Source organism: Prosopis cineraria, unplaced genomic scaffold (assembly GCF_029017545.1).
Source record: "Prosopis cineraria cultivar Desert tree isolate PC_DT_omini unplaced genomic scaffold, ASM2901754v1 PC8, whole genome shotgun sequence".
NCBI lineage: Eukaryota > Viridiplantae > Streptophyta > Magnoliopsida > Fabales > Fabaceae > Prosopis > Prosopis cineraria.
The window spans coordinates 214,823-241,337 of NW_026555339.1; the positions used below are offsets into that span (position 1 = coordinate 214,823).

General features: G+C 34.9%; 2 protein-coding genes across 3 annotated transcripts; both read left to right on the top strand.

Annotated features, from left to right (window-relative positions):
* Positions 1–2,131, top strand: LOC129318618 (U-box domain-containing protein 4). The gene is made up of 2 exons (XM_054963474.1): positions 1–680; positions 1,009–2,131. Exons 1-2 carry the CDS (start codon positions 79–81, stop codon positions 1,937–1,939), a joined length of 1,533 nt encoding a protein of 510 aa, XP_054819449.1. The 5' UTR covers positions 1–78; the 3' UTR covers positions 1,940–2,131.
* A 10,770-nt stretch (positions 2,132–12,901) lies between these two features.
* Positions 12,902–21,516, top strand: LOC129318211 (sister chromatid cohesion protein PDS5 homolog C). Of its 2 annotated transcripts, none has more exons than XM_054962851.1 (14): positions 12,902–13,286; positions 15,010–15,213; positions 15,315–15,496; positions 16,439–16,565; positions 16,676–16,873; positions 16,982–17,029; positions 17,135–18,040; positions 18,168–18,278; positions 18,688–18,758; positions 19,336–19,387; positions 19,573–19,638; positions 19,724–19,764; positions 20,456–20,530; positions 20,605–21,516. In XM_054962851.1, exons 1-14 carry the CDS (start codon positions 13,185–13,187, stop codon positions 21,146–21,148), a joined length of 2,727 nt encoding a protein of 908 aa, XP_054818826.1. In that variant the 5' UTR covers positions 12,902–13,184; the 3' UTR covers positions 21,149–21,516. The 2 variants fall into 2 exon arrangements, with proteins under 2 accessions (XP_054818826.1, XP_054818825.1); XM_054962850.1 differs by having other exon boundaries at positions 12,903–13,286; positions 18,685–18,758.
* The last annotated feature ends 4,999 nt before the right edge of the window (positions 21,517–26,515 follow it).

A 26,515-nucleotide genomic window follows, 5' to 3' on the forward strand; every position in this document is an offset into this window, starting at 1 on the left:
ATAACTCAGTCTCGCCAGTTAGTCCCCCTTACCGAGCACTACTCTCCCTCCCACTTCCCCAATGCACGTTGCCGGAGAATGGCAAAGTGTCACCGGAGCAACGTCGGACCCTTGATTCTTGATCGCCACGATCCTACCACTAATGCAGCCGTCGGCGGCCACTTCCGACTATGGAATGCACTCTCGGCCTCCTCACTCCGTCGTATCATTTTTGACGCCGTGAGCTGCGGCGGCGGCTCCCGTTATCACCACTCCCACTATGACGACTTCCGCTCCACTGTCTCAACCTCGACGTCAGCCTCCGCGAACTCGAAGGAGAAGCACCGAGAACAGAGGCAGGGACACTCCGAGTATAAGCGTAACTCCAATGAGAGGTCCGAGAAACTGTCGGATCTTCTGCATATAGCAGACTCCGAGGCCCGTGCCGAAACGAAAAAGAAGGAAGAGGCGTTGCGGGAGCTGAAGCAAATCGTGCAGGAGTTGCAAGCAGAGGACTTGACGAAGCGGCAAGTGGCAGCTTCAAATGTTAGATTGCTCGCCAAGGAAAACTTAGAAGTCAGAGGGACTCTCGCAATGCTTGGCGTCATTCCTCCTCTGGTTGGAATGCTTGACATGGAAGACGCTCTCTCTCATATCGCTTCTCTGTATGCGTTGCTCAATCTCGCGATCGGCAACGATGCGTGAGTTTCGGGTTCCATCTTATGGTTTTATTTCCAGTTTTCTTAAATTGTGTTACGTCATTTTCTCCCTTTAGCCCATTTAGTATCTAGGTGTCATTTTGTGTTTATCACGCTTTTCTTTGTTGATTGCATGCCGGCTTCTCTTCACATGTTAGGTTTTACTGTTTTTTCACCTTGATGATCAATTGTGTGCGCCTGTGGCTGGTTTTTCTTTTTCTCTCTTTTGCACACATTTTTTATTTTACTTCGTTCCTCTGTTTAGGTTCGCCCTGGTTGATTTTAGCAACTTTTGTTCTGACTGCGTTTATTTGGACTGTTTCTTCTTCAGAAATAAAGCAGCCATTGTCAAAGTTGGCGCTGTTCACAAGATGCTAAAGCTCATTGAATCTCTTACTGCTTTGGATTCATCAGTCTCTGAAGCGATTGTTGCAAATTTCCTTAGCTTGAGTGCTTTAGATTCAAACAAACCAATCATTGGATCCTCTGGTGCCATACCTTTCCTCGTTAGAGCCCTTGCAAATTTAGATAATAAATGTAGCTCTCAAGCTAAGCAAGATGCTCTACGAGCACTGTACAATCTTTCAATTCTCCCAACCAATATCTCATTCCTTTTGGAAACCGATTTGGTTCCACATCTGATAAACACAATAGGAGACATGGAGGTGAGTGAAAGAGTCCTTCTCATCTTGAGCAATCTGGCATCAACTCCAGAGGGCCGAAAAGCTATCAGTGCTGTGCGGGATGCATTCCCAATTCTGGTTGATGTGTTAAACTGGACAGATGCACCAGGATGCCAGGAGAAGGCATCCTACGTTTTGATGATTATGGCACACAAAGCTTATGGTGACAGGCAGGCCATGATTGAGGCTGGGATTGTGTCATCATTGCTCGAGTTGACACTTCTGGGTACCCCATTGGCACAAAAAAGAGCCTCTAGGATATTGCAATGTCTGAGAGTAGACAAAGGCAAGCAAATTTCAAGGAGTTGCAGTGGAAACTTACACGAAAATGTCTCTGCTCCTATCTGTGGCTCTTCATCATCTTGTACAAAGGCACATGGAGGTGGAAGAAGGTCTGTGGAGGGGCAGGAAGATATGATGAGCGAGGAGAAGAAAGCAGTGAAGCATCTAGTTCAGCAAAGTTTGCAGAATAACATGAGGAAAATTGTGAAGAGGGCTAACATACCCCAGGAGTTCGTTCCATCAGAACATTTTAAGTCACTCACTTCAAGTTCGACTTCGAAGAGCCTGCCGTTTTGAAGGCTTTTAGCTGATGAAGGGGAAGTCGAAGTTGAAGAGAATGAACCATGTAGTTGATCTTCAGATCTTAATTTTGCTGAGCTTTTGGTCCTGTAGCTATTTGCTAGCACTTGTAAAATATTAATAATTATTAATTATCAATTATCAGTAAGATAAGAATAATCCAAGTGCTTTTTCTTTATGGGTTTCTCACTTTTGCTTGCTTTCTTTTTGGGTGGGTCTCAGTGGCAGATTCTTTGTATTTGGTATGATTGCCAATCCACCAATTAAACATGAAAGCTTTCTGTTTTAAACCTGAGCTTTTGTGATCAGAATGCCAGTGGCCGGTGGCTCGATCTAAATTTTTTGTGATTGTTTTGGAGGGATTCTTGTCTGTCGGCGGCATGACATGACTGGAGGATAAAATTACAACCGAAGACAACTCCAAATTTGTAAAGATACTTGCTGGAAAATTTTTTGTTTCAAAATTATTCTTAAGTGATATTTTTCAAGTCTTTTTAAAATAAATTGACAAATACGTGGGTTATATTTTCTACTTGAGAGAATCTTCCCTCCAAGGAGTCACTTTCAAATCATCGGAACATTTATTTCTTCCCAGCGTCCTTACTAGAGACATTGACATTTTGCTTTACCTTTTTGCTTTCGTGAATGACATATTACTATTTCTAGTCGACGCTATAGAGCATGAAAGGGTGTCGATCGTTTTCATCTCCCACGTTAGCAAGGACTCTTAATGCAATTATTTCCCTTAATGGTTTGTCGATTCCATGTGCGAAGTCTTCAGGAATCTCTAAATGAGCAGAGTTTACGTTGTTTATTAGGCATTTACAGTTAGATTATAAGCTGTTACCCCCTTGCTTCTATTAGTTTAAGCATGCATTAAATACTGTGTATTTGTTTAATGCCGGGACCTATTTTACCGAACCGTTTTCTCACACCAACTATTAATTCACAGATCTCAAGGGGAATGGAAGGATCCCAGCTGTCTAGAGCTGACCTGTTCCTCGCAAATAAAAAATCAGTGGCATTTAGTCTTAACCATGTTACGTGTTGTGGGGTTCAGTAACCTGTAACTTTCTGATGGCTGCTTTATTATTTTTGTTGACTTTTGGATAACACTCCAACGCTACTGTAAGTTTTGGTACTTGTCGGTTATTTTTTTGCTTTGGAAGAGAGAGTCCAAGAGCAGTCAGCTAGAGCGAGGCATCAATTATTATTGAAGGTAATGCTTTTCCTAGTTGGGTGGCAGGAAAAGGAAAAATGACAATTTGTTTTCACAGAAAATGTATGTACAAAAATCAGAGAAATGGTTCTGAAACTTCATGATGCACTGGGTTTAGTAAAAATAAACTTGAATACCTGAGAGTATGCAATTTCCAGTTTTGTACTGTGCAACCCACAAGCGAAGGTCAGGGTGTTTAGCTAAATGAGAAAACCGAATTTATGGTCGCTGAAGCTCCGTGATATGATCGAATACAAGAAGGACGTGGGAAATTCTTGACGTACCGCACATGGTCCTGCTTCATTTATACAATATTCAAGGACATCGAGGCTGCACGTCATATTAGAGTGAGACCCACAAAATGTGAGTAAAATGGTAAGCCTGCTTGCTTCTCGTGTTACCATTAACTGCTGCAAAATAAATAAACATGCAAGAGTACAATAGGAAGTCCGCCTGCATTGAAAGAACATTGCCTAGACAACTTAGTTTTCAACAACCCTAGACTTATCACCAAACCCTTTGTTAAGTCCTCTATGTACTCTGCAGAGCTGTCGGTTACTGCAATTACCTTTAATTCAATGCTTTCAACTATTAAATTTCTTGTGGGGCTGTATGGTTCCATTTTTGTTGCTTTTCAGGACTATGTGGTATGATTTCAGCTCTTTTTATGTAAATGATTATCCTTTGGATATATATTAAAGAGAAAAAAGGCTGTGAAAATGAGCAGGAGTCAAAGATCATAGGAGTAAACTGATAGAATAATTAGGAAACGATCTTGGTAGGAACTAACCGTAGATTGAGCAATTAGCAAAAAGAAAAGCACGCCTTTTAATAGAAAAAGTTCTCGAGGAATTTCTCAGGATGCTTTCATCTAGGGGAGAATCTAGCACGAGAGATCGACATTGAGATGTGGAAGTAAGGTCCAGTGTAGGAACTCATACGTGGATTCCATCCTAACGCCCATGTCTCTTTGAAGATCCTATTTATGACTAGAGAATGCGCTTCCGCCAGATATAATAAAACCCCACGCGAGTTGTATCGCAACCCTGTTCGGCTGTTCTGTTATCACAGTGGTACCTAAAACTGTCACCTACTCCCTCAATTAAAAAATTTTATATTTTTTAAGAAATTGTAAATTTAAAAATGTAAGTTATTTTAAATTTTTTAAAGTTTAATCATCATTTTTTTTAAGTATTCTTATTACATAAATACTATTTTATATTCATTTTGAAATAAAACACCTCATTAAATAAGGATAAATATAAAAAGATATAATTAGTTTGAAAATAAGTAACTACTTTACGAGGGTTGGATTCGATTAAAAATACCTCACGTTTTTCAACAGAGGGAGTAATTTTTTTAATCTGTAGGAATTAATTAATTAGCTTTTGTATTTAAGATCTAAAGGCATAACACAAGCATAATCCTCGTATGGTCGTTGGTGAAATTTGACAGAGACGTGCTTCGGCCCATGCTCAGGTTGGTCCCAATTCCGACCGAGGGTGCTTAATTTTCTCCAATTATCAACAAATATCTGGAGGTGCCTTTTGAAATGAGATGGTGAGGATCCGAGACTTTACTGTATTTTTATCCATCGACTTTTTAATATATGATTGATTCAATTTATATAAACAATTACATTGTATAAACTAACATGGATATATCATCAAATAATGATTTGATCAAGTCTCGTTGATCCTGATGAGACCTGATATTATAAAAAACACACAAGGATATTAAAAAAACAGAGAGAGAAAGAGAGATTGAAATAGGCGTGCTGCATGCGCTCCCTTTTCTCTTTAGCGGCACTTCATGTTCTCCCCTAGCTTCATCGTCGTCGTATAATGTAATTGTGTAAAAATATCATACAATTCACCCTTGTCATGTTTAGTCTAAAAATATTGTTCAGCTATCTTTTATCATGCAACTCCAGAGAGCCTTGCACGGCAAGGTTTAAACAAAGTATTTTTCAATGTTCAGACCAGGTGACCCGAGATAATTGTAACGTTACTCAAGTATAGCGTATCATTCATCAAGCCACGCATGAATTAGAGTGAGGTTCACCTTTGTTTTTCACCAAGATCTGGGAAAACATGAAGTGTATGTATTAAATATATACAATAAGGGTCCAATTCAGAATGTAGATGACACGGACATCCTAGGTTAACAGAACAAGTACATTTGTGAAAGTCAAAAAACCAATCACAAGACTCCGGAGTAGGTCCGTGTCTTGTTATTGCCCGTCAGAATAGGCATTGAAAAAACAAATAGTTTAAAGCCTTGAACATCACCTAACGGGTTTATTTATAATGTCCAAAACTCACCCCCAAAACTATATCAAATTTATAGCTTTTCTTCAAACTATTCCTATCGACGGCACATGTTAAAGGAGGTTTCCATCAATAGGGTGATTACCAATGTAAATTATTAAATGGAGTATTTTACAAACATCTAACTCAACTAATTCTTCTATCTTTATAAATTAGCTATATAGCTAGCTTCAATATTCAGGACAAGAGGAGATAAATATTTCTGTCTGTATGTGCATGAGTGGGAGAGAGAGGCATGGATTTATTCACTTGTAAAATGTGGTTAACAGTACCTGGTGAGCATGTGCGATCCCAGATCTTGCCAAGTATATATTTTAGAAACAGAGACAAGAGTGCAAAGAAGTGGTGCAGGGACTACTGCATGAATGGGAACAGTTAGCAAAGTCCGCAGAGCTATTACTTTTTTTTTAATCCAAAATATAAACAGTTTTTGACAAAAATTTGCATACCAATAAGGTTTTCATTCCCATAAAAATGTATTTGTTTTTTCCTTTTATCTTTAATTTCAATTGCTAACGCATTTTATGATGAGTAAGTTACTTTTATAGAAGTATCTAGGCTAATAAATATAAGAGCAAAATGATTTTTTTTTTTTTACACATAATAGATTGCTTATACAATTATCTTGAATCAAGCTAGGCAAGAAGAAATGCTTATATTTTGGACAAGTACGCGACTCACTTCATTTACCTATATTTTTTACAAGTCCACCTGGGAGAATTTGAACCCTACGATAGCAAAACATGAAACATATGGCAATAAACCACCAACAGACCTCCACTAACCCGATCGAGATTGCCTACATTGTTAGGGACGCATGTAAATGGCAGCGCGGAACTGCAGAACAAGCATGTGCTGCAATCTAATAATTGCTCCACTTTTAATGGCGTCGCCTTGCTTGGCAGAAGTACAATCTGCAAAAGAATGCAGATATCATGTCTTCATCAGAACCCCAGCGAGAATGATAAGCTTGTCAAGAACACCGGCTAGTGACCAATCTGCCATGATCTCATTGCAAATTTTTACTGGCCAGTGAAAAGAATCTCTCTCCCCAAAAGACGAAATCATGCATCAGCAATGAAGACCGAAATTATAGATCTAACGCATCATATGAAGAAACACGTCTAAAGTCAGGACTCATGATAAGGACCAGTTATAAAGGAGGAAGGTTTTAGAAGCCATGCTCTTCCTTTCACCTTTCTTCTTCCGACTACAGGACACAATCAAAATCCTACAAATCACATCTCTCACGTCATTACAAAAGCAGCAGCACTCTGGAACCCAGGCATAAGAAAACGTGCAAGGTTTTTATTCATGTGAAAATCTTCACAAATAGAAAACAGAGCAAAGAAATAAGATACATACAAGATAATGAGTTCTCCTCAAGCAGATAAAAAGATTGGAATACTCTCTCACTCCCCCAACAGCCCTCACACAACATACAACATAAAAAGCATACCCCTGCCAGAGCCGGATGGCATGTCATGAGACTGCAACCTGAATTTGGTCCCTCATGCATGAGCCACACGGCTGTCCTAATCTACACTTACAATAGATCAAGTAGAGAAGTCACTGATAATAGTTTTTGATATTTCAGTTAAACCGCCCAAAGCATGATAATAAGATAAGGAATGGGCAAAGCATGGGCTTTTATTCAGGGGTCAGATATAATTGGGCAAAAGACTTAAAAAAAAAAACCCAATTCAAAAAATTAAACCCATGAAATTTTCAGGAAATGGTAATTGTCCGTTAGGCCTTCCTGCAAATGTATTTTGTAAAAGCTCTGTATTTGACCAAATCATCGAATGAGCGGATGCGGATGGTAATTAGCATTTACAGCCAGAAACTCGTTCAAATAGTTTATCCCTCGAAGGAAGCAGCGGATGTGGAGGACCAAAAACCGTCACAATGTGGGTCTAGGCCAGGGAAAAGGTTTCAGCAAGCATCAAAAAGACAGTTACTCCTTCCTTCCGTTTAAAAATATAAGATATTTTTTAAAAAGTTAGATGTTAAAAAATATAATACATTTTTAATCTTTCAGGATATAATTATTATCTTTTTTTAAAGTACCTCTAATGATAATGACTTTATATTTATGGTTGGATGTTTAATGAAGGTAAATATGATAAAGGATTAATTTAAAAGTATGTAACTACTTTATTAATATGTGAGATTCAGTTAAAAATGTCTTATATTTTTAAATAGATGAGTATAAACAACTAAAAATTAATGATAAAATCAATGCATGTCATACGGTAAAAGAATATATTTTTATCTTTAGTCACTCTACAAATTTCAGAAACGTCATCATGTGCTCACAAATTAATAGGTGAAATTCTTTGAAACTATAACTATTATTAAGGCTAGCTTAACCATTGAAATAGTTCGACCTTGACAAGTCTGATTATTCTTTAGGACTTTATTTTGTAGAGCTTGGCCCTATTTTTTTCAATTTAAAAACATAAAAAAATATATTTATAATTTTAAAAATTATTATATATAAAATGAAGTTTAGAAAAATAAATTTAAATCAATCTACATTATAATAAATATGTAAAATTTAAACATCCAAATATGATATTGAATAACAACATCAAAATTCAAACTAATAAAACTTAAACTTTGTAAGTATCAGTTAAATCTTGATGAATGAATAAGGGAGGGGGGAATGAGTTGAGCTTTTATTTTTTGTAGCTAGATATTTAGTCTTTTTTTTTCTTACATTGGTATTTAAAAAAGTAAACAGATATAAAAGGGTTTATCCTTTTATTTTTTAGCTTAAAATGACTAACTCTTTTTAAGTTTAATTTAATATTTTCTATCATGAAATAGTGGCTCACATTGGCTATTTTCATACTCAAAGGACCAAGCATTGACAGCTCTATTTGAAACATTGTGAAAACGTGCCAAAGACTCTTTCTTTCTTTCTGTTTTTCTTTTTCAGCTGCAAAGACTGATGGCCAAAAAAATTACAAGGGTCAAATGTATAACTTCTAAATTTAAAGAACTGTTGTTTAGCGACACGTCCATGGACCATAATTTATCACATTCATAAGCAACAAGCCCGCTTCGAAATTGTGATATCGTGATGCGCTCTAACAGTAAAATATCAAATTAAAAGCATTAGCAAGTGGCAATGACAAGTCCATCACAACAAACTGTGATTATAAATTATAATATAATTATAATTGCCCAGCCCTAATATATTCTAGATAATATAAAATTTAATTCCCATTTTTTTCAATTATCAATTTAGACTTTACATTTTTAATTTAGCATAACTTAATTCTTATAATTTATTAAGTGGAGGAATTGTAAAAATTGAATTATACTGAAATAAAAAAACTATAAGGATTAAGTTATTTTGTTTTAAATATTGAATTGTTTTGATTCAAAATTTAAGTACTAAATTAATAATTAAAAAATGTAGAGATTAAAAATTATTCTCTCTTCTTATATTTTTTGGGTGTTTTGCAGAGAAATCTTAAAAAGGTCACCAGCACACGAGAGTTAGGTCACCAGCACACGAGAGTTCTGATTGAAACCGAAAATTCAAAGGCGGATTCTATCTCTCAAATCTATTACTTTTATTAACACGGGATGGCCATGTCTACAGTATGAACAGTAGTCAAATATTGTGTGCATTAATTGTGCGTTCCACGCATGCCTGCAGAATGAACAGTTCTTTTTTTTTGTTTGTTTTGCGACCCCGATCAGAGCTCCATATACTGTGTGCATTAATTGTGCGTTCCACGCATGCCTGCAGAATGAACAGTTCTCCATCTGTTCTCTTTTGGTTCCCCCCAGTCAGAGATCAATTTACTGTGTTCATTAATTGTGCGTCCTAGCCGTCCATCTGTTGTACTGTTATAATCCATATCTATATTAACTTGGGGTGCTCATGTGAATAGTGAATAAATAGTACATTACCAAAACTGCCCCCAGTTTTTCACCGACTTTGCCCGTCTGTTACTTAGAGCCACATTTTCTTCTTCTCCATGTCTTCGTTGTCTTCAGCGTTCCCATTTGCTTTACCATTGTTTGATCCCCCAATCTTAGTCCTCGAGCTTCCGCATTTAGTAAGTGCCCTGGGTGTTTCCATTCATCTCCTTTCCTTTAACTACTCTTGTTGGGTCGTTTCATTCTGCTATGCTTTAACTCGATGAGATGTCAAGATTGAGCGGAAGTCGTCATGGAGAGAATGGAGGGGGCGGACGATGCTGTGGGAGCTGATTGTTTCGATCTTGATGGTGTCGAGTAGGTCAGAGAGCGAAGCCGGAGGAAGAAAGTTGTGGGTGATATTTGTTTTATTTCTTTTTTGCATTATTATCTTTTGACTGCATTATGGATTTCACATCTTGTATTAAATATCTTTCAAACCCTCACTGCTTCTTTTCTTTGACTAATGGCATTTTTACTTTCTCTGCGACTGCTGCTGCCAAAGACCAATTGCATCACTTGTCTCCTCTTCCTCTGCATTGCCAGACAAACCTCGTCAAGACTAAAAGGACCGCAACGCACGACAGCCAAAAGCCTATGGTGTCGCGTCTCCTGCACCAAAAGTCGTCATGACTAAACAACTCACCACATCCTCCATTGGCGATGACCTCCCAAGATGAACCACCTAGGCAAGGCTTGGCTACAAAACAAATCAAATCACTTGACCAGTTCACACAAACATCATAGCTGAGCCCCCGGGACGTCATTCCACCATGTTGCTCGTGCGTTGCAGCTGCACGTCTCCTATTCTTCTCCCCCAACCATGTTACCCGTGCGTGGCAGACGCAAGTCTTCTCTCACCCGTCTGTCCACTTCGTTGAGTTTGTCTTGGTCTGGCGATGTCAGGTTAGGATTAATTCAATGCTCCCATACTACTGGATGAGTTCATGGAAAATGTTAGCTATTATCTCCATTGTTAGTCTCTTTCTGCAGGTTGTTGTGGTTCCTTTCCAATCGATTCGATTCATAACCATGGCTGCAATTGGGCATAACAACCTCAATGCCAAATTGGTGAGTTTGATTTTGGTTCCTTATTCTCTCATTATTTTTTTCCTTGCTAAGTTTGTCAACAATTTGAGGTTATAATACTCTCAATTGATGATCAGTTTCTCCTAGGTGACATGGGCGCTAGAAAGTCCAGCATGGTTTTGCGATTTGTTAAGGGTCAATTTCTTGAATTCTAGGCCACTTAAACTCCTCACTTAATTTGGAGCTTCTCTTGAAGATTTTACTAGGTGAATTCGAGTTTGAAGCACTTGAAATTTTACTAGGTACATTTAGAGTTTGATATATTGATATGCTGAAAATATTAATTGAATTACATATCTATCTCCCTGAGCAAACAAATATTTTGGTATTTTGAACTTAGCACTCATTTGAGTGAAGTTGAACTAATTTTTTAGATGAAATTATAATTTGAATTCAATTTTTATCATCGTTATGCTGTTTTAATTGGGATGTTTCTAAAATCTATAATTCAGAAGATGAGAATTGTTTTTGCTGATTGCATAAAGTATAGGCATGGATGCTTTTTCCCTTTTCCTTAGGAATGTGGCGAGAGTAAGTGATTCCAACTATATAGTTTACTATGATACTATGAGGAAACAAAAATATTTGATTGTTCCAAAACAAACCTTTATGTTTTTTTGTAAAGAATTTTGCCTCTGATTGATAGCCATTCGTCAGATAACATGACATGTCAAGCTTATCTTCACGAGGAATCAAAATTAAAAATAGTACATGGGGATATTAAGGTAACTAAAGTCTCACTGAATAAGGATGTGAATGCCAAGATCTGGCAAAGCTCAATGAAGATGATAATAAACATATTAGCACTGGAATAGCTAGAACAATGTTTGTATTATGCCATATTAAATTCTATATTTGATTGCTCATTAACGGAAGTTGTGTTCAACATGCAGTTGCTCTGTGAAATAAGATCTGCTATTGCATAAAGTCATTCTCATTCAAATGATCCTAGAAACATCAATATTTCCTTTGTTTAGTAACATAACAAATTTATGGGTGTTGCATATTCTCTTTTCAATAGTTACATGGCTCCCAGATATATAATGAGGGGTTACGTGAAAAAGCATATATTTACAGTTTTGGAATTGTTTTGGAAATTGTTTGCTGAAAGAACAACTCAAATTATAAATAAGGTGTTTCATTTTAAAATGAATATAAAGTAATTTATTTATTATGTGCATTTTTTAGAAAATACATTAAAAATGTATTAAAAATGTTTTACATTTTTTTACAATCTAACCCCTAAAAAAGGTATTGTACTTTTGAACAGAGAGAGCAATATGAATTTCATTACTAATGAAAATTAATGAATGCTTTGAATTTATAATATTTTTTTTAAATAAAAGTGCTTTATTTACTAAGTATGAATTATTTTTGTGGCATGGGGAGGATTCGGAGGAAGTTATATTTTTCCAAACATTAAATTACAAATGAAATATAGCTTTTTTATTTGTTTTGATACTCTTCTAGCACTTCACTAAATTATTATGATGCAAGACATTGAATAACTCATTTAATATTTTACTAATGAAATAAGACATTAACAATTATAAGTTCCTCCTTAAATTATTTTGGTTAATTGCAAATAAATTTACACACAAAAGGCATAAATATAATAATTCATGACAAAAGTAATAAGGCATCCTAAAAAATGATCAATGTTGTATTTGAAGATATATTTGAGAATATTAAAAATGAACTATAATTTTTTTTGTATTATTCCATAACTGGTTTTTTGATTAACTTACTTGCTTAAAGGTTGTACTTCTCTATTATAATTAGTTGTAATTAGTTTTAATTAATTGATTATATCATTTACATTTTTCATTTGAACCTTCAATTGATTGCAAATAATGTATTTCAGCTAAAGACCAAATGTTTAATTAAAAAAACTAAATAATACAAACATTGTTGATTTTAAATTATTGGTACGTAATACTCCTTTCATTCAAAAATATCAAAATTTTTTTGAGGAGTTGAATATATGAAAATGTAAAATATTTTTAATTTTTTAAAGTGAAACCATTGTCTCTCTTTTTTTTTTTTAAATATCCCTATTGATAGTGATTTTATATTTATTATAGGGTGTTTAATAGAGATAGATATAAAAAAAAGGTTAGTTTAAAAATAAGTAACTATTTTATTGAAAATAAAATTCAATTAAAAATATCTTATATTTTTTAATAAAAAGTATGAAAAAAATACACTACAATATAACTTATCCTATAAGAAGATAATTTTGACAACATATATAAATAAATTTAATTCGATGATATTTTACCCGTGCGATGAACACTAGTTTAACCCAAATTCAGGAACCCGCCAAATCCAAGTTAGGCTCCCATAATGCCCACAACACAAAATCGCAACGGAATCAGAACTGGCTGATGAGATCGATGGTACCGTGTCGTTAGTATTTTACGGAAGACACTATCGTCAAATTTCACATTATCTCCGCTCTCTTCTATTAGTACAGGAAAAAAAAAAAAAACAAAAGAAAAACCCTAACTTTGTTTTGTTATCTCCGGAAACTGCCTAATAACTGTCATAAACCTGCTTTCTGTCGCTTCAATTCGTCAATTTCGAGGGCTTCGATGGAGTGAAGCAGCGGAGACCGGTGGAGGGCCGTCGAAGATCCAGGGCAAGAGACCCACGTTCAGTACCAATGGCATCTTCGGACAAAGAGCTCGAAGAGCAGCTCCTTGAAGCTGGAAATAAGCTCACAGATCTTCCGTCTTCTGTCGAGGAGCTTCTGCCCCTTCTAGATGTAAGCATGGTCTTTCTTTTCCATTCAATTTCTGTTTTCTTGGGTTTTCCGTTGCTAGTTGAAGTCTTACTCCCGCTCTTGGCTTCGATTTTTCACTAGCCCGTCCTTTTCTGGGGAAATTGGGTTTTCTGGTCGCAGGGATTCTCATGTATCGCATTTTTTGTAGCAGGGTTGCGGTGTCTTTGTTAATCTTGCTTAGGATCAAGGGAAAATTATCCCGTTGCATCCCTTTAGTTTCTCTGTGGTTTATATCTTAACAGATGCTTTTGGAAAATGAATCACCTCTAGCAGCTTACCTGGTATTAATACCTGTATTGAGCGTATAAGTGAGCGGAGTCGTGCCCAGAAATTGTAAACAAGCATATGAAATTGTTTAGGTTCTGACGTTTTAATGCTCCTTTTGCTTCTTTCAGCCAACTCCGCTTGGCTATCCTTGCTCGGGAGGAATTGAGCTGATTAACATAAACGTTTTCAGATAAATGCATTGATAATACACACAAGCACAATTCTTACATTCACCTAAAATTTTATTGTGATTTTTATCACGATATGCTGGAGTGATAAATATACATATCTTCTCCACGAGCATTTATTGACTAGGCGAGCAGTGTAAGATGATAAAATCGAACTGGCTGCTGATATTGAGTTCGTTCAGTTTTTTTTTTTTTTTTTTTTTTTTGAAGATTGCCAGACTCCGAACACCCATTACCCCGTATATGTAACATGTGTTGGCTAATCGTGTTGACAAAGAGCAGCGAAACTCAATATTAGCCCTGAAAGCTATGAAATTAAGGGGTTGCTAATAGTGATCTTTGGGATGGTATTGCCTGTAACGAAAAAGAGGGCGATCTCCTGGGATGATGCTTTGACCCTTAACTTTCTAATGCGATTTTAAATTTATTAAATTCAGTTAGACTTACTATAGTTATTAAGTTGGCATGGGTTATGCTCTAACTTTTAACAGTAAGCTTAGGTTATCATATATCTATTTATATTATTATTATTATTATTATTATTATTATTATTAGCATATTGCTGTCTAGAGGAACTATATTAAATTTATTGATATGTTTTACATGTGCACCACATTACAAAGTAGGTTTTGCAGCTATATGTGATTGTGCTGTCCACTAAGGGTTTGTTTGGTTCATGGGCAGGGGAGGGGAGGGTTTTAATGTTACCATGTTTGGTTTAGGAGGGGAGGGAAGGAAAGATAATTATATATAGATAGCTTGATCCTTATATTATTAAAATTATGTTTTCTAATAAAATATAGTTATGAATGTTTTTAACATGTAATTATAAATACAGAGTAATTATCATTGTCAAATATATTATTAAAAATTTGTCTTTGCTAAATTTGTTTAAAAAAGAAGAAAAGTAGTAATTAAAAGAAGGGACAATATAAGTCATTGTACAACAAAATCATACCCTACCCCCTAATCCCCCCCAATTTGGAGGGGAGGGGTTTAAAATTTCCCCTCCTCTCCACTTTTCCAAACCAAATAAGGGGAGGGAGCCAACCCCCCCCCCCCAAAAAAAAAAAAAAAAACCCAGCATTGCCTAAAGCATTTGAGAACTGTTGTTGCTACTAGTGCACTATGTCCTATTCATAGTTATGCCTTCATTCCCAAAAGGAATTTGCATGGGGGGGTATGTTGGAGAAGACATTTCACAGGCTCATATATTATTATTAATAATTTTTCTTGCCTTGAAATTGTAGCAAATTGAGAGTTACCTATCAAGGGTTGAACAGTCTCCTACGAAATCTATGCAAAATGCACTCTCACCATCACTGAAAGCATTAATTGCTGGTGAACTTTTGAGGCATTCAGATGATGATGTGAAAGTAGCAGTAGCCTCTTGCATCACTGAAATAACAAGGATAACTGCACCTGATGCTCCTTATGACGATGATCAAATGAAGGTGTGCTCAATATTTTCTCCCCTATAACTTTGATTCATCTGGTCATTATTTTATTTTATTTATTTTACCTAATAAAGTTTTGATGCTGTAATTACTTGCAGGAGGTGTTTCAATTAATTGTATCTTCATTTGAAAATCTATATGATACATCAAACCAATCATATTCTAAGAGAACATCCATTATTGAAACTGTTGCAAAGGTCAGATCATGTGTGGTGATGCTTGATCTTGAGTGTGACGCCCTGATTGTAGAGATGTTTCAGCATTTCTTTAAGGCTGTAAGGTAAGATCTGTTAATTATGGATCATGCATAAAGACAGCATGTTATGCTTTCCACTGCATGTTTATGCTTTATACTTCGTCATATTAAGTATTAACTAATTATAAGCTTTAGTTTGAGAAGTCTGTGAATACTGATGTGCTAGAATTTGTTGCAATTATAATGTAATTTTGTTTTGTTCTGTTGAGCTGCTCTGTATAATGGGTGAAGATTTTGGATGTCTGCTTTATTAAGATGGATGCTTTGACAAATTTCTAGTTTATCAAATGTGAATGGTGGATGAAGATCCTTGTAACTGATTTAATCATTGTCTCTTGGATGTATTTGACTATTCCGTTTATGTAATGATAAAAATGTAAATCACTGAATGTCCTCTTCTTTATATATGAACTACTAAAGAAACACGACTTTGTGCCAGAAAATGAAATCCAACTGGCATCAAGAAGGTAATGCTTCATTTTGTTCTGATGACTGTTGTGTCACTTTGAGTTCTAAGATGACAATCTTAATCTTGTTCCTCTGCCTTCTGATGCCTTTTCTCTTTCAACAAGCTCTGTGCTGGTAGGTACTTTACTATGGGTAGTTATAGTTTTCGCTCAATAGAACAAAGCCCACTGATTTATTAGTGTACTATGTTAATTTTGGAAGGGCATATAAATTTCCATTTCCAAAGAAGGCTGACTTTCTTTGTTTTTCTTCTTGAAATGTGCTCGTGCTAGCAGACGAAATAAGGTGAAAAGTTTTATTAGGTTATACAAATGCTCATACCCTTATTAGTATTTGTATCTTCACTAAATGCCTTTATATGGTTGTAGATTTTTTATGCTGAAAAGGCCTATATATAAGCATTCAGCAGTTTAGGTTCTCATCTTCCATATTTCTTTATCTGATTACAAATACCATATATATGGACATGGTACTAACCAACTCCATTTGAAACTTCAGGGAACATCATCCAGAAAATGTGTTATCATCAATTGAGACTATCATGACCCTTGTTATAGAGGAAAGTGAAGAGATATCTGTGGACCTGCTTTCTCCAATCTTAGCCAGTGTGAAGAAAGACAATGAGGTTTAAGTTTGATCATTTTGATTTCATTTGTTTTCTGATATTAGTATTATGATTTTTCATTGAACTTTGCCTTCATTGTTAATATTTAAACAATTATCATAATGATTTAGGAATATTTGCCAAATGCTCAAAATTTGGGGGAGAGGGTCCTGGAAAGTTGCGCGACAAAGCTTAAACCATACTTAGTGGAAGCAGTGGCCACCTTGGGCATTTCTTTAGATGATTATAGTAAGGTACTTGCTTCTGTATGTCAAGAGACATCTGGTAGCTTGGAGCAAAATGATGCATGTGCTTCCAGTGAAAATGCAGTAAGCTTTCATCAGTCTCAAGTTAACTAATGTATTGGCAATAATTTCTTTTCCATGATGAAAGCTTTTTTGTGATTTCCTTCTGGTTTTATTATATTGACTCTCCAGGCAGATGAGGGAAAGTCAGTGAAAGCAACATTGAATGAGTCAATGCAGGTACTTATACGTGCATCTGCTTTTTGTTCTTTTTGGTTCTATGTTTCATCCTTTAATATATTTTCAATTATGACTGAGCATTGCAATGTGTTCTATTTTGATCAGGCGATTGAGGAGGATTCTAAAAAAGCTACTCCTTCTCAACAAGACACTGTTGTTGATGGTAGGTCTTCTAAGTCTGTCACGAGCAATGGCATTGTACAGTCCAGTGAAGATGACTTGTTGGCAGATCCAAAGTCCCTAAAGAAGCAAGAAGATGTAAATAATTCTGATCACTCTAAAGGCATGAATATATCTAGTAATGAGGATCCCAACAATGTCAACTCTAAAAAAGTTGACAATACAGAACAAAAGCCTGAGCAAGCCACCAAGAGGAGAAGAAAGCAATATAATTCTACAAAATTGGCCGAACCTTCTGAGAGTTCAGCTGTTGCTCGGGACAGGGATGCTGAGAAAATGCTCGACTCTAAAAGTAACAAGAAGGAACTTTGTAGTTCACTTGATGAAAACCATTCCACTGAGGGAGTAGGACCTTCAGAGAATGACAAGGAGAGTCATGCTAAGATTTCATCACGAAAGGCTGGAAACAATGAGTCTGAAGCCATGGCTTCTCCTTCTCCTAGTCTAAGCCATCCTGATGAAAATCATTCCAAAAAATCTGGAAGAAGAAATAAGAAAGGAAGGCCGGCCAAAGAAGTTGCCATTTCCTCTGAAGGTGTTGCCAAAAAGGTGTCAGAAGTAACATGTGATTCAGATGCAAAACCTACCAAGCGGTCTGCCAAGAAGGCACCTGGTGAGCACTCTGATGGGAGAAAAACTAATGCAGTAGATTCAGTTGAAAAAACAAGTGAGAGTACAAGTGGTTCAGAGGGCAAAAGGCGGTCAACTGAGAAAGAAGATAGGACCAATAGAGGTGTTGGATCCTCTTTGAAGCACCTGAAGGAAAATAAAAGGCAGAAGCAGGGCAAAGTCTCTGATTTGGATGTAGCAAAATCTGCTAATGAAGAAAAGGTAACTCTAGAGGTTGCTGTTGATAGCCTGTTTCTTTGGTATTATCTGCCGTCTTTTCGCAGTATAATCTATATTTTACTTTTTTTTTTAGTCAATTGATTTATGGAGTTGTCGTGAAATTATCTAGGAAACAGTATCTTCACCAAAGACAGGTACAAGATTGATCAAAGATGAACAATATTTAGAGAAAACGCCCAAGAAGAATTTGAAGAGGAAATCTACTCCAGGAAAGGATGATGTATGAGCCCCTGTTTCCTTTTTTTTTTTTTAAGCTATAGAAACATCTGTCCTGTTCTTTTCTTTTCTTTTTTTGATAAATATGGAAACATCTGTTCTGCAGCTTTCTTATTTGTTAGTTAGACCTTTGCTATTATGTCAAATTGTTTTTTACCTATATAAATGGGCATAGCTAATGTGGTGAAGTATCAATTTTTGATGTTCTGTCTCACTCTTTATGGTATACTTGATTTATTTGGAGTGAAATATTTTGAAGTTATTATTAAGTCTTAATGTATACTGACTTATCTTGTAATGCCTTAATCTTTAATTAGTTCAAAGCATGTGGAATTCCTTCCATTTATGTTCAATTCAGAAGTTTAATTTTCTTCCCAGCTTGATTGATGATTATCTAAATGCTTTATCAGAAGTCTGATATCAAGGTATATGGTGAAAATCTTGTTGGTTCACGGGTTAAAGTTTGGTGGCCAGAAGATCATGAGTAAGTACTTGGCTATTCTTTTATAACAGTGGATATTTTGACAAGGCAAAGTGTGTTGTATGCTACTTTCCTTTGAATGGTTTGCATAAATAGTTGTTTGTATGTCTGTATTATTGCTGGATTAATCACCCATGGATGACCTTTTAATTTTGCCTCCTCTACCAAATATGTCATTGTATTTCTATGTTCTATTTGCATCACTTAGACTACAAATGCTGTAGGTGGCTGTTGTGGCAAACCAGTTTGTTCAATAAACATGCCCCGCTCAAAGATTTTTCATTCTAGCTTAGTTTGCTTGTCTTTCCTTAAATGGTTCATAGACAAAGTTGGAATATACGTTATCGAAAGTACACCTCGCTGCATTTTAATGTATTATATTTGTTTATGGCCCTCCATCTCCTGTATTCTTTGGAGTGAGGAGGGAGAGGGTGCGAATTTAAGTTGAAGCACAGTTCTCTTTGGTGAGTTTCAGTTAAATTGTATGCGTATCCTGTTTTCACTATTAATATGCCTTCATTTTGTTTCAATAAAAACATATGAAACCTATTTGTATTGACAGAAATATGACCTTTTGTAGGTTTTACAGTGGTACCATTGAGTCCTTTGATTCTGCCAAAAAGAAGCACAAGGTGATTTACAAGTTACAAAGCCCCCCTTCCCTTTTTTTCTTGCAAAAAAAAAAAAAAAAGTTTTCTCCTTGTCTTAGTTACCAAGAATAACCCAACCCTTTTTACAACGTTAACTATTGAAAGCTAAACTCAAGGTGGTTTTTCTTTTATATACTTTTCTGACAGTTGTGTGCTTTCCACATTAGGTTGCATATGATGATGGTGATACAGAAATATTGAATCTTAGAAGGGAAAGATGGGATTTTGTTCAGGTTGACTCTGAATCTTATTCTGGTGTCTGCCTTGTGTTTAAACTTTTTCAATATCTAACTCAACGAGAGTTATTTCCATTAACAGGACGGAGATGGCCATGCAAGCGCTGATGATTCAGCTGATGTGTATGTTTTATGTTAATTGTTGTTTTCTTAAATCATTTTATGGTGACGGATTTAGATAATTATGTTTGCAGATATTTCTATCAACTAGTTTTCAGATCCCTATCTCAATTCTCTATTGTCGGGGAAATTAACACCCTCCACCCAAAAATAAACTGAAAAGAAAATTCTCATTCTCCTTGAGAATGCAAGTCCCCAGGGATCTAAATTTTTTGTTTAAAAAAACAGGAAATACAAAGCAAATAATATTAAGTGACAAAAAATTTATACATTAGAAACTAAATTTATGGTGAGTGTGTTTAAGCCCTCCAATAAGCTATGATTAAGTTAAAAATAAAATAAAATAATAAGACCTCTAATAAAATAGGTAATGAGATTTGGTGAAAGTATTTAGGTTGATTTAATTTTTAATTGACATGATTATAAATAAAGAGTATGATGACTTAGAAAGATAGAGATAATAATGGAAATGGGACAGAGTATGATCCTTGTTCCATTTCCAAATTGCCTAGGCTAGATTTTCTCCCCCATCTTCATTAAAATTTACATTAGTGTAGTATTGTCTTTTACCTATGGTAAAACTCATTTGGATTTATTCAATTCGGTTGACTTTGGGGAATCTTGTTGAATTTTCTAACTGCATGTATTTTGAGATTTTTCTGGGGCCTCATTCTCTTTTTATGATTGTATATAGGCCCTCAAATAGGAAGAGGAAAAAAAGTGCTAGTCAGTCAACTAAAGGAAGAAATACGGATACTCCTTCCAAGAGGTTTGTGGAAATCATAAATTTAACTTTGTCGTCCATTATTTGATATTTAAATTTTGAATTCTGAATGTTGGCAGTGGAGGATCTGCATCCGGCAAATCAAAGGGTGCATCCACAAAGTCTGGCCATAAGTTGAAAGATGGCGGCAAGCTTGGTAGCAAATCCAAAGATTCCAAGAGTATCCCCAAATCGGAGGATGGCGTTAGAAAATCAAAGGATCATGCTTCAAGAAGTGGTTCCAATAAACCTGCTGACGCTGTACCAATGATGACTGAATCCAATGACACTGACACTGACACTCCCAAGACCAGCAAAACAAAGAACGATGATGTTATCAAGCCCAAATTTTCTTCCAAGACCAAGCAAGAAAACCCGAAAAAACCCCAGAAAGAAACGTTAAATTCACCTGCTTCTAAGGGGAGGCCCCCCAAAAATGGGGGAAAGTCTAATGTTAATGTCTCTGGCAAGGCTAAATCTGGTTCATCGAAGACAAAAGATGCGAAGAATGAATTCTCGGCGGATTCAACAGAAAAGGTAGATGACATGAAGGGTAAGGCATCAAGTTCATCCAAGACGCAAGGAAGTGCTGCCAAGGCTGGAAAGAAGCGTCAAAGAGGCTAGAAATCGATATCTACTCATTGTGCATTCTCTCGGAGCTTTTTGCTTGCTTGGCTTTTGCTGATCAGTGCAATATTCCATGCAGCTTTTCGGTATTTCCTCCTGGCTTCTGGCCCTGTAATTCAACCTAGGCCGTGTATTACTTCATTAGGCATTTATTGTTGTGGCAAATCACTGATTCCCACAATGCTGCTAGCATTATCTATATAGTTAGGTGAGTATGGTGGTATTAGAGTTAGTATCTATCAATTTTTGCCTCCTTGTTTCTAGGGAGACATAATTTGGAGGCGATTTCCGATGTGTTTGCAATCAACCTAACTAGTGCTTTTGCATATATGACAAGTGAACGAAACTTGGCGACTCTATGTTAAGTGAGTAGCTCCACCTCCGACTTACTGTGCCGTGTGGCGTGTGGGTGGTTAAATCCTATTGGTTTCAGGAGCTATACGTGAAGTGCCAATGTATGTCGTGGTTGTTTGGGTGAGGCTATTTGTAATTTGCCACCAAGTTGTGGAAAACTGGCTTACATCGGAATAAGACTAACAATAAGCACAAATGGACGCCAAAATGTGCTGTGAATCAAGTAATGAAAATTGAAAAGTATTTAAATTCTAGTTCACGGTGAGTTATTTGGTGATCCTTTCATTTTTCTTACAAACTGGTGATCGAGGCGAGTGACTTTTTTTGGGTTGATAAAGAGGGTCTAGTCCAAAAACATCAAGGGGCGAGTGACTTAAAACCTTGTAGTCGGTGGTCCCAAAAAAAAAAAACCGTTGTGGACACCGAAAACACTTCTGCAATGTAAAATTGTACAATGAAGTTTGTTCTTCCAAATATTACTTTTTTTTTTCAACTTTTTTTTGTTTAAGTTAATAGTTAATTTTTCTCCATTTTTGTTGGCCCAAAAAAGAAGGTGCGGATCATTGTCAACGCCAATTGTTCTTGGGTTCTTTGGACTACTCAATTAAAATTCAGTGTGTTTCACTAACAGGCGTTTGTCCAAGTGATTAAGAATCTGGACAGCTTAATCTAAAGTCTTGTGTTTGAGTCCCAAGTTATGCAACCGTATATATGCAGGGATCTATATTAGTCTGGAGCGGATCAGGCGGGCAATGAATCCAACTTGCTCAAACGTTTCAAAATACCAAAATCAATAAAAATTAAATTTTACAGTAAAGCACAATCTAGATTATCTTTCTAAGAGCTAATAAAGTAATTATTTAAATTATAATTATTAAGATGTAAATAATGGGGTTTTTTATGATGAAATTAATTGAAAAAACTAAATTAGAATTAGATAAAGAAAATTCAACTGAGAAAATTATCAAGAATAAGCAATGCAATTAATCACAACTCAATCACTTAAACTCAATCTTCCCCATCCACCAAATACATTAATTTTATTTAACTTTATTATTCTAATTTTATTATATATTTTTTAAATTATCATTTAAGAATTAGATAAGAAATTAAGTTATAGATTAATTAAAATCTCTCTTAACCCATAACCTAACAACCATTTTAAGTTAGCCATACCAAAAATAAAGTATAAGTAATTACTCAAGCCAAGCCAAATTGCTTTTATATTACTATATCAATCGATAATAACAATCAAAACATTAGATAAAATTTATAATTCAAAAATCATGCAATAAAGCTTTTCTAATTAGCAATAGCAATTAAAACATAAAATTTAAAGATAGAGTAAAGAAGAGCAAATTAGAATTGTGAACACTGTATTTTATTCGAGCATTTTTCTAATTTAATAAAAATAATAATAAATAATCAAAAAATATAAAAATACAAAAATAAAATTTAATCCTTTTTTAGGATTATATTTTTAAATAATAATAATAATAATAATAATAATAATAATAATAATACAAAAAAATTAAAAAAAATAATCTTGCTTAAATATTTAAAAATCTCTTTCAAATTACCCCAACCATTTAAAGATATTGGGAATTAACTTTTTAAGACCCAACTATGTTTAAATTTCTTTCCTTAAATTTTGCTATTTTTTGAAAATAAATAATATATTCTTAATCTAATTTTAAAAAAATAATAAATATTAATAAAAAATTAATTAATTAATTAAAGGTTGGGGCGAAATGCTGTAATTTCACCACAGCCAAAAGACTTAAACCGAAAAGACCAGAGGCGTGCACAGAGAATGCGTGAACAGCAACCAGAGTCACAGAGGCAGAAAGATCAAAATGAAAATGCAGAGCAAAGAAAAAGGAAAAGTACTGGTCATGCAAAACAAGCTAGAGATGAGAGAGTTTTCAGCTATACAGCAAAAAAAATGTAGAAGAATGCCAGACGTAGAGAAGACCGGACGATAGAAATGGAGTCAGACACGCAAGCAAAAAGCAGAGCAGAAACACAGCCACACATGCACGCAAATGGAAGAAAAAAAGGAAGTGTATAGCGAAATAAAAGAGAGAAACACAGCGATGTAGAAGGGGGACGTCGGAACAAAAAAAGGAGGAGGAGTCTGCTTCCATTCCTCTTCTTGGTCCTTTCTCTGTGGAGGAAGAGGCACAAGAAAAACCAAAACGAGAAGAGATCAAAAAGAGGGCTGCTGCTGTTATTTCCAGCAAAAAAAACAGAGGGTCGTGAGTGTGTCTCTTATGTTTGGAACGACAGAGGGTCATGAGTGCTGCTATTTTTTTGGTCCTTTCTCGCAACCACTATTGCCATTCCTCTTCCAATCTCGAAGAGACATTCATATCGATCAAGCTTGAGGAGCACGAGAAGAGAGAGACAGAAAGAGGAGGAAAATAAGAGGAGAAGAAAGACTGAGAACGCGAGTCCGAGAGGAGACAGAAAAGGAAGCAAAAACAGAGCATCAGGATGAGGAAAAATTGAGGAAGGAGATATCGAGGATGGACGAGAAAAATGGAAGAAAAACAGAGCATAGAAGGAGAGAAACAAAAATGGAGAGAGAAAAAAACCAGACATGCACGAGGAAAAAGAAGACGGTGGCTGCAGCGGTGAAGGGAGCTGACCGGAAAAAAAGGAGAGGACCTGTGATTTTGGCTTTAGATTTTTGAGGAAGAAACAAAGGCCAAGTGAGGAAGGGAAGCTAGAAACGAACACAGCAAAAAAAATAGGAGGAGTAAAAAAAAAGAGCATGGAGGAGCAGATATGAACACGTAGAGAAGCACTAGGGGGAAGAATGAGAGAGAGCGGCGATCGTGAAGTTCAAAAAAGTAGTAGAAGAGGAATCAGGATAATGCACCATCCCTCATCTGCTTCCTTATACAGCATTTATTGAGATTATGACTCCTGTATTTTCACGAGATGCATGGCACTGTGTGTGGCATATGATTCAGAGTGTCCTAATTCATGGATGAGGTCTTGACTTCCTTCTCAAAAAATGCGTTGAGCCTGCATTAATAGGTTTGGCTAAAATATTTTGCTTGAAGAATTGCTAATACAATGATGGCTGTGATAAATTTTGTGTGCATATATATTGAAGAAGAAACATGTGAAATTCAGTTTAATTTTTTTAATATGGACATGCATTGAGTGATTATTTATTCTGATTTGGTGATGAATGTAAATTTAAATTCATTTAAATGCTTAAAGACGGATTAACAATCTAGTTCTTCAAAATTATAACTTCATGAACTTACTGCTTGCATTATGAGAGCTATCCAAATTTAGTATTTGATGATATATTAGGAAATATAAGAGTATGTTCTCAAGTTTTAAAGCATCGGCTAAAGGTTATGGGTTTGAATCACATTTTTATTTCAAGTTTTCATGGATCACTGTCCAACTATATATGAGACTAGATATGATCCTATACCTTTTAGTGATCAAAGAATATAGTTTAATTGAATTACTAATTTCTCGGTATTTAAAAATTTATCATTATGCTTGCTTATTAATTATGAAAATTTATTAATTTCATACTGATTGTTTTGGGTATGGTTTGATCATAATATTAACATATGTGGCTTTTGATTTATTTGTCGAGTAAGATTTTAAGAATCTGCGTAGACAATTAAAGTGATTTCATGCCATTCAAGTCAATAAGATTTTACATGTATGAAAATATAATTTATATATATAAACGTATATAATAATATGAGTTTCAAAGGCTCGTCATTAAAATTAACTCTTTTTTATATATAATTTAAATTAATAAAATATTTAAGTCTAATGAAAGATTTTAAAAATCTTCATTGAGATTTAAATTAAATACATCATCGTATGGGATAATAAATCCTTGTAGATGATGTGATTATCACTTTGTATATAGTAAATAAATAAATAAATTTTTGTAAATAAATATAATATGGTTTTTATAATTTTAATTAATTTAATTAATGAATTTAGATTATAATTATATTTACCAATTATGTCTTTTGGTCATATGAGATTTTTAAATGTCCATAGACCTCTAAAATAATTATTTTACCGTGAAAGTCAATAAGACTTCGTAGGTATAGCGATTAAAATTTTTATATTTAAAATGTGAATTGTATAATTATGCATTAAAATATATAATATTTAATTTTTTATAGTGTGAAGATTTTAAATCTCCGTAGATATTTAGGATAATCTTGTTATCGTAAAAGTCAATAAGGCTTTACAGGTATGATGATTAAGAGTCTTTTTTTTTAAAAAAAAGAAGTAAGTATATATGTATGAATGCACTAAAAAAATAATAATATTATTAATATTTAAAAATTTAAGTAAATAAACTAAGTTGTTAAACTATTTTATCGTGTGAGAGTTTGGATTCTCTATAGATATAAAGAATAATTGTATTACTGTATGAACCAATAAGGCTCTACAGGTATAACAGTTAAATTCCAATCATAAAACATAAAAGAAAAATAATTTTAAACTCTTTTCTCTCCTTATTCCAAAAATTCAAAAATTGAGAAAATAATTGAAATTAAATCACTTTTTGTAATTTAAAACACACATGTCAAAATTTCAAAAATTATTTTATTTACAAAATGGTGAGTTATTTTTGATTAATTTCTCTTTAAAAAAATATTTTCACCAACAATTATCAATCCCGAACTACGTGAATTTTGATCTCCATCACAGGGTACGTAGGCCTCAGAGTCGAATTCTGAGTCAAGTCCTCCCTCATAAATAAATAAATATTTCTCACTTAATTCTTATCATTTTTATCAAACACGTGAATATAACAGGAATAATTAAAATAATTTTAAAACTATATTTACATAGCACAACAAACTTTAGGTAATCGTTCTCACAAACGAGTGTTGTGGGGTGCCTAACATCTTTCCCACACTCAATCGACTCCCGAACCTATTCTCTGTTTTCACAGACCATCCTTATCCGTCTTTAAACGGTTTTTCAAGATTTTTCTCAAAATCT

Excerpts from the sequence above, each read along its gene's own strand:
- LOC129318211 (XM_054962850.1), top strand. The coding sequence starts at position 13,185 with ATGGCATCTTCGGACAAAGAGCTCGAAGAGCAGCTCCTTGAAGCTGGA. Across the intron at positions 15,214-15,314 it reads ATGACGATGATCAAATGAAG|GAGGTGTTTCAATTAATTGT; the intron begins GTGTGCTCAATA and ends AATTACTTGCAG. Across the intron at positions 17,030-17,134 it reads CATTGAATGAGTCAATGCAG|GCGATTGAGGAGGATTCTAA; the intron begins GTACTTATACGT and ends TATTTTGATCAG.
- LOC129318618 (XM_054963474.1), top strand. The coding sequence starts at position 79 with ATGGCAAAGTGTCACCGGAGCAACGTCGGACCCTTGATTCTTGATCGC. Across the intron at positions 681-1,008 it reads CTCGCGATCGGCAACGATGC|AAATAAAGCAGCCATTGTCA; the intron begins GTGAGTTTCGGG and ends TTTCTTCTTCAG.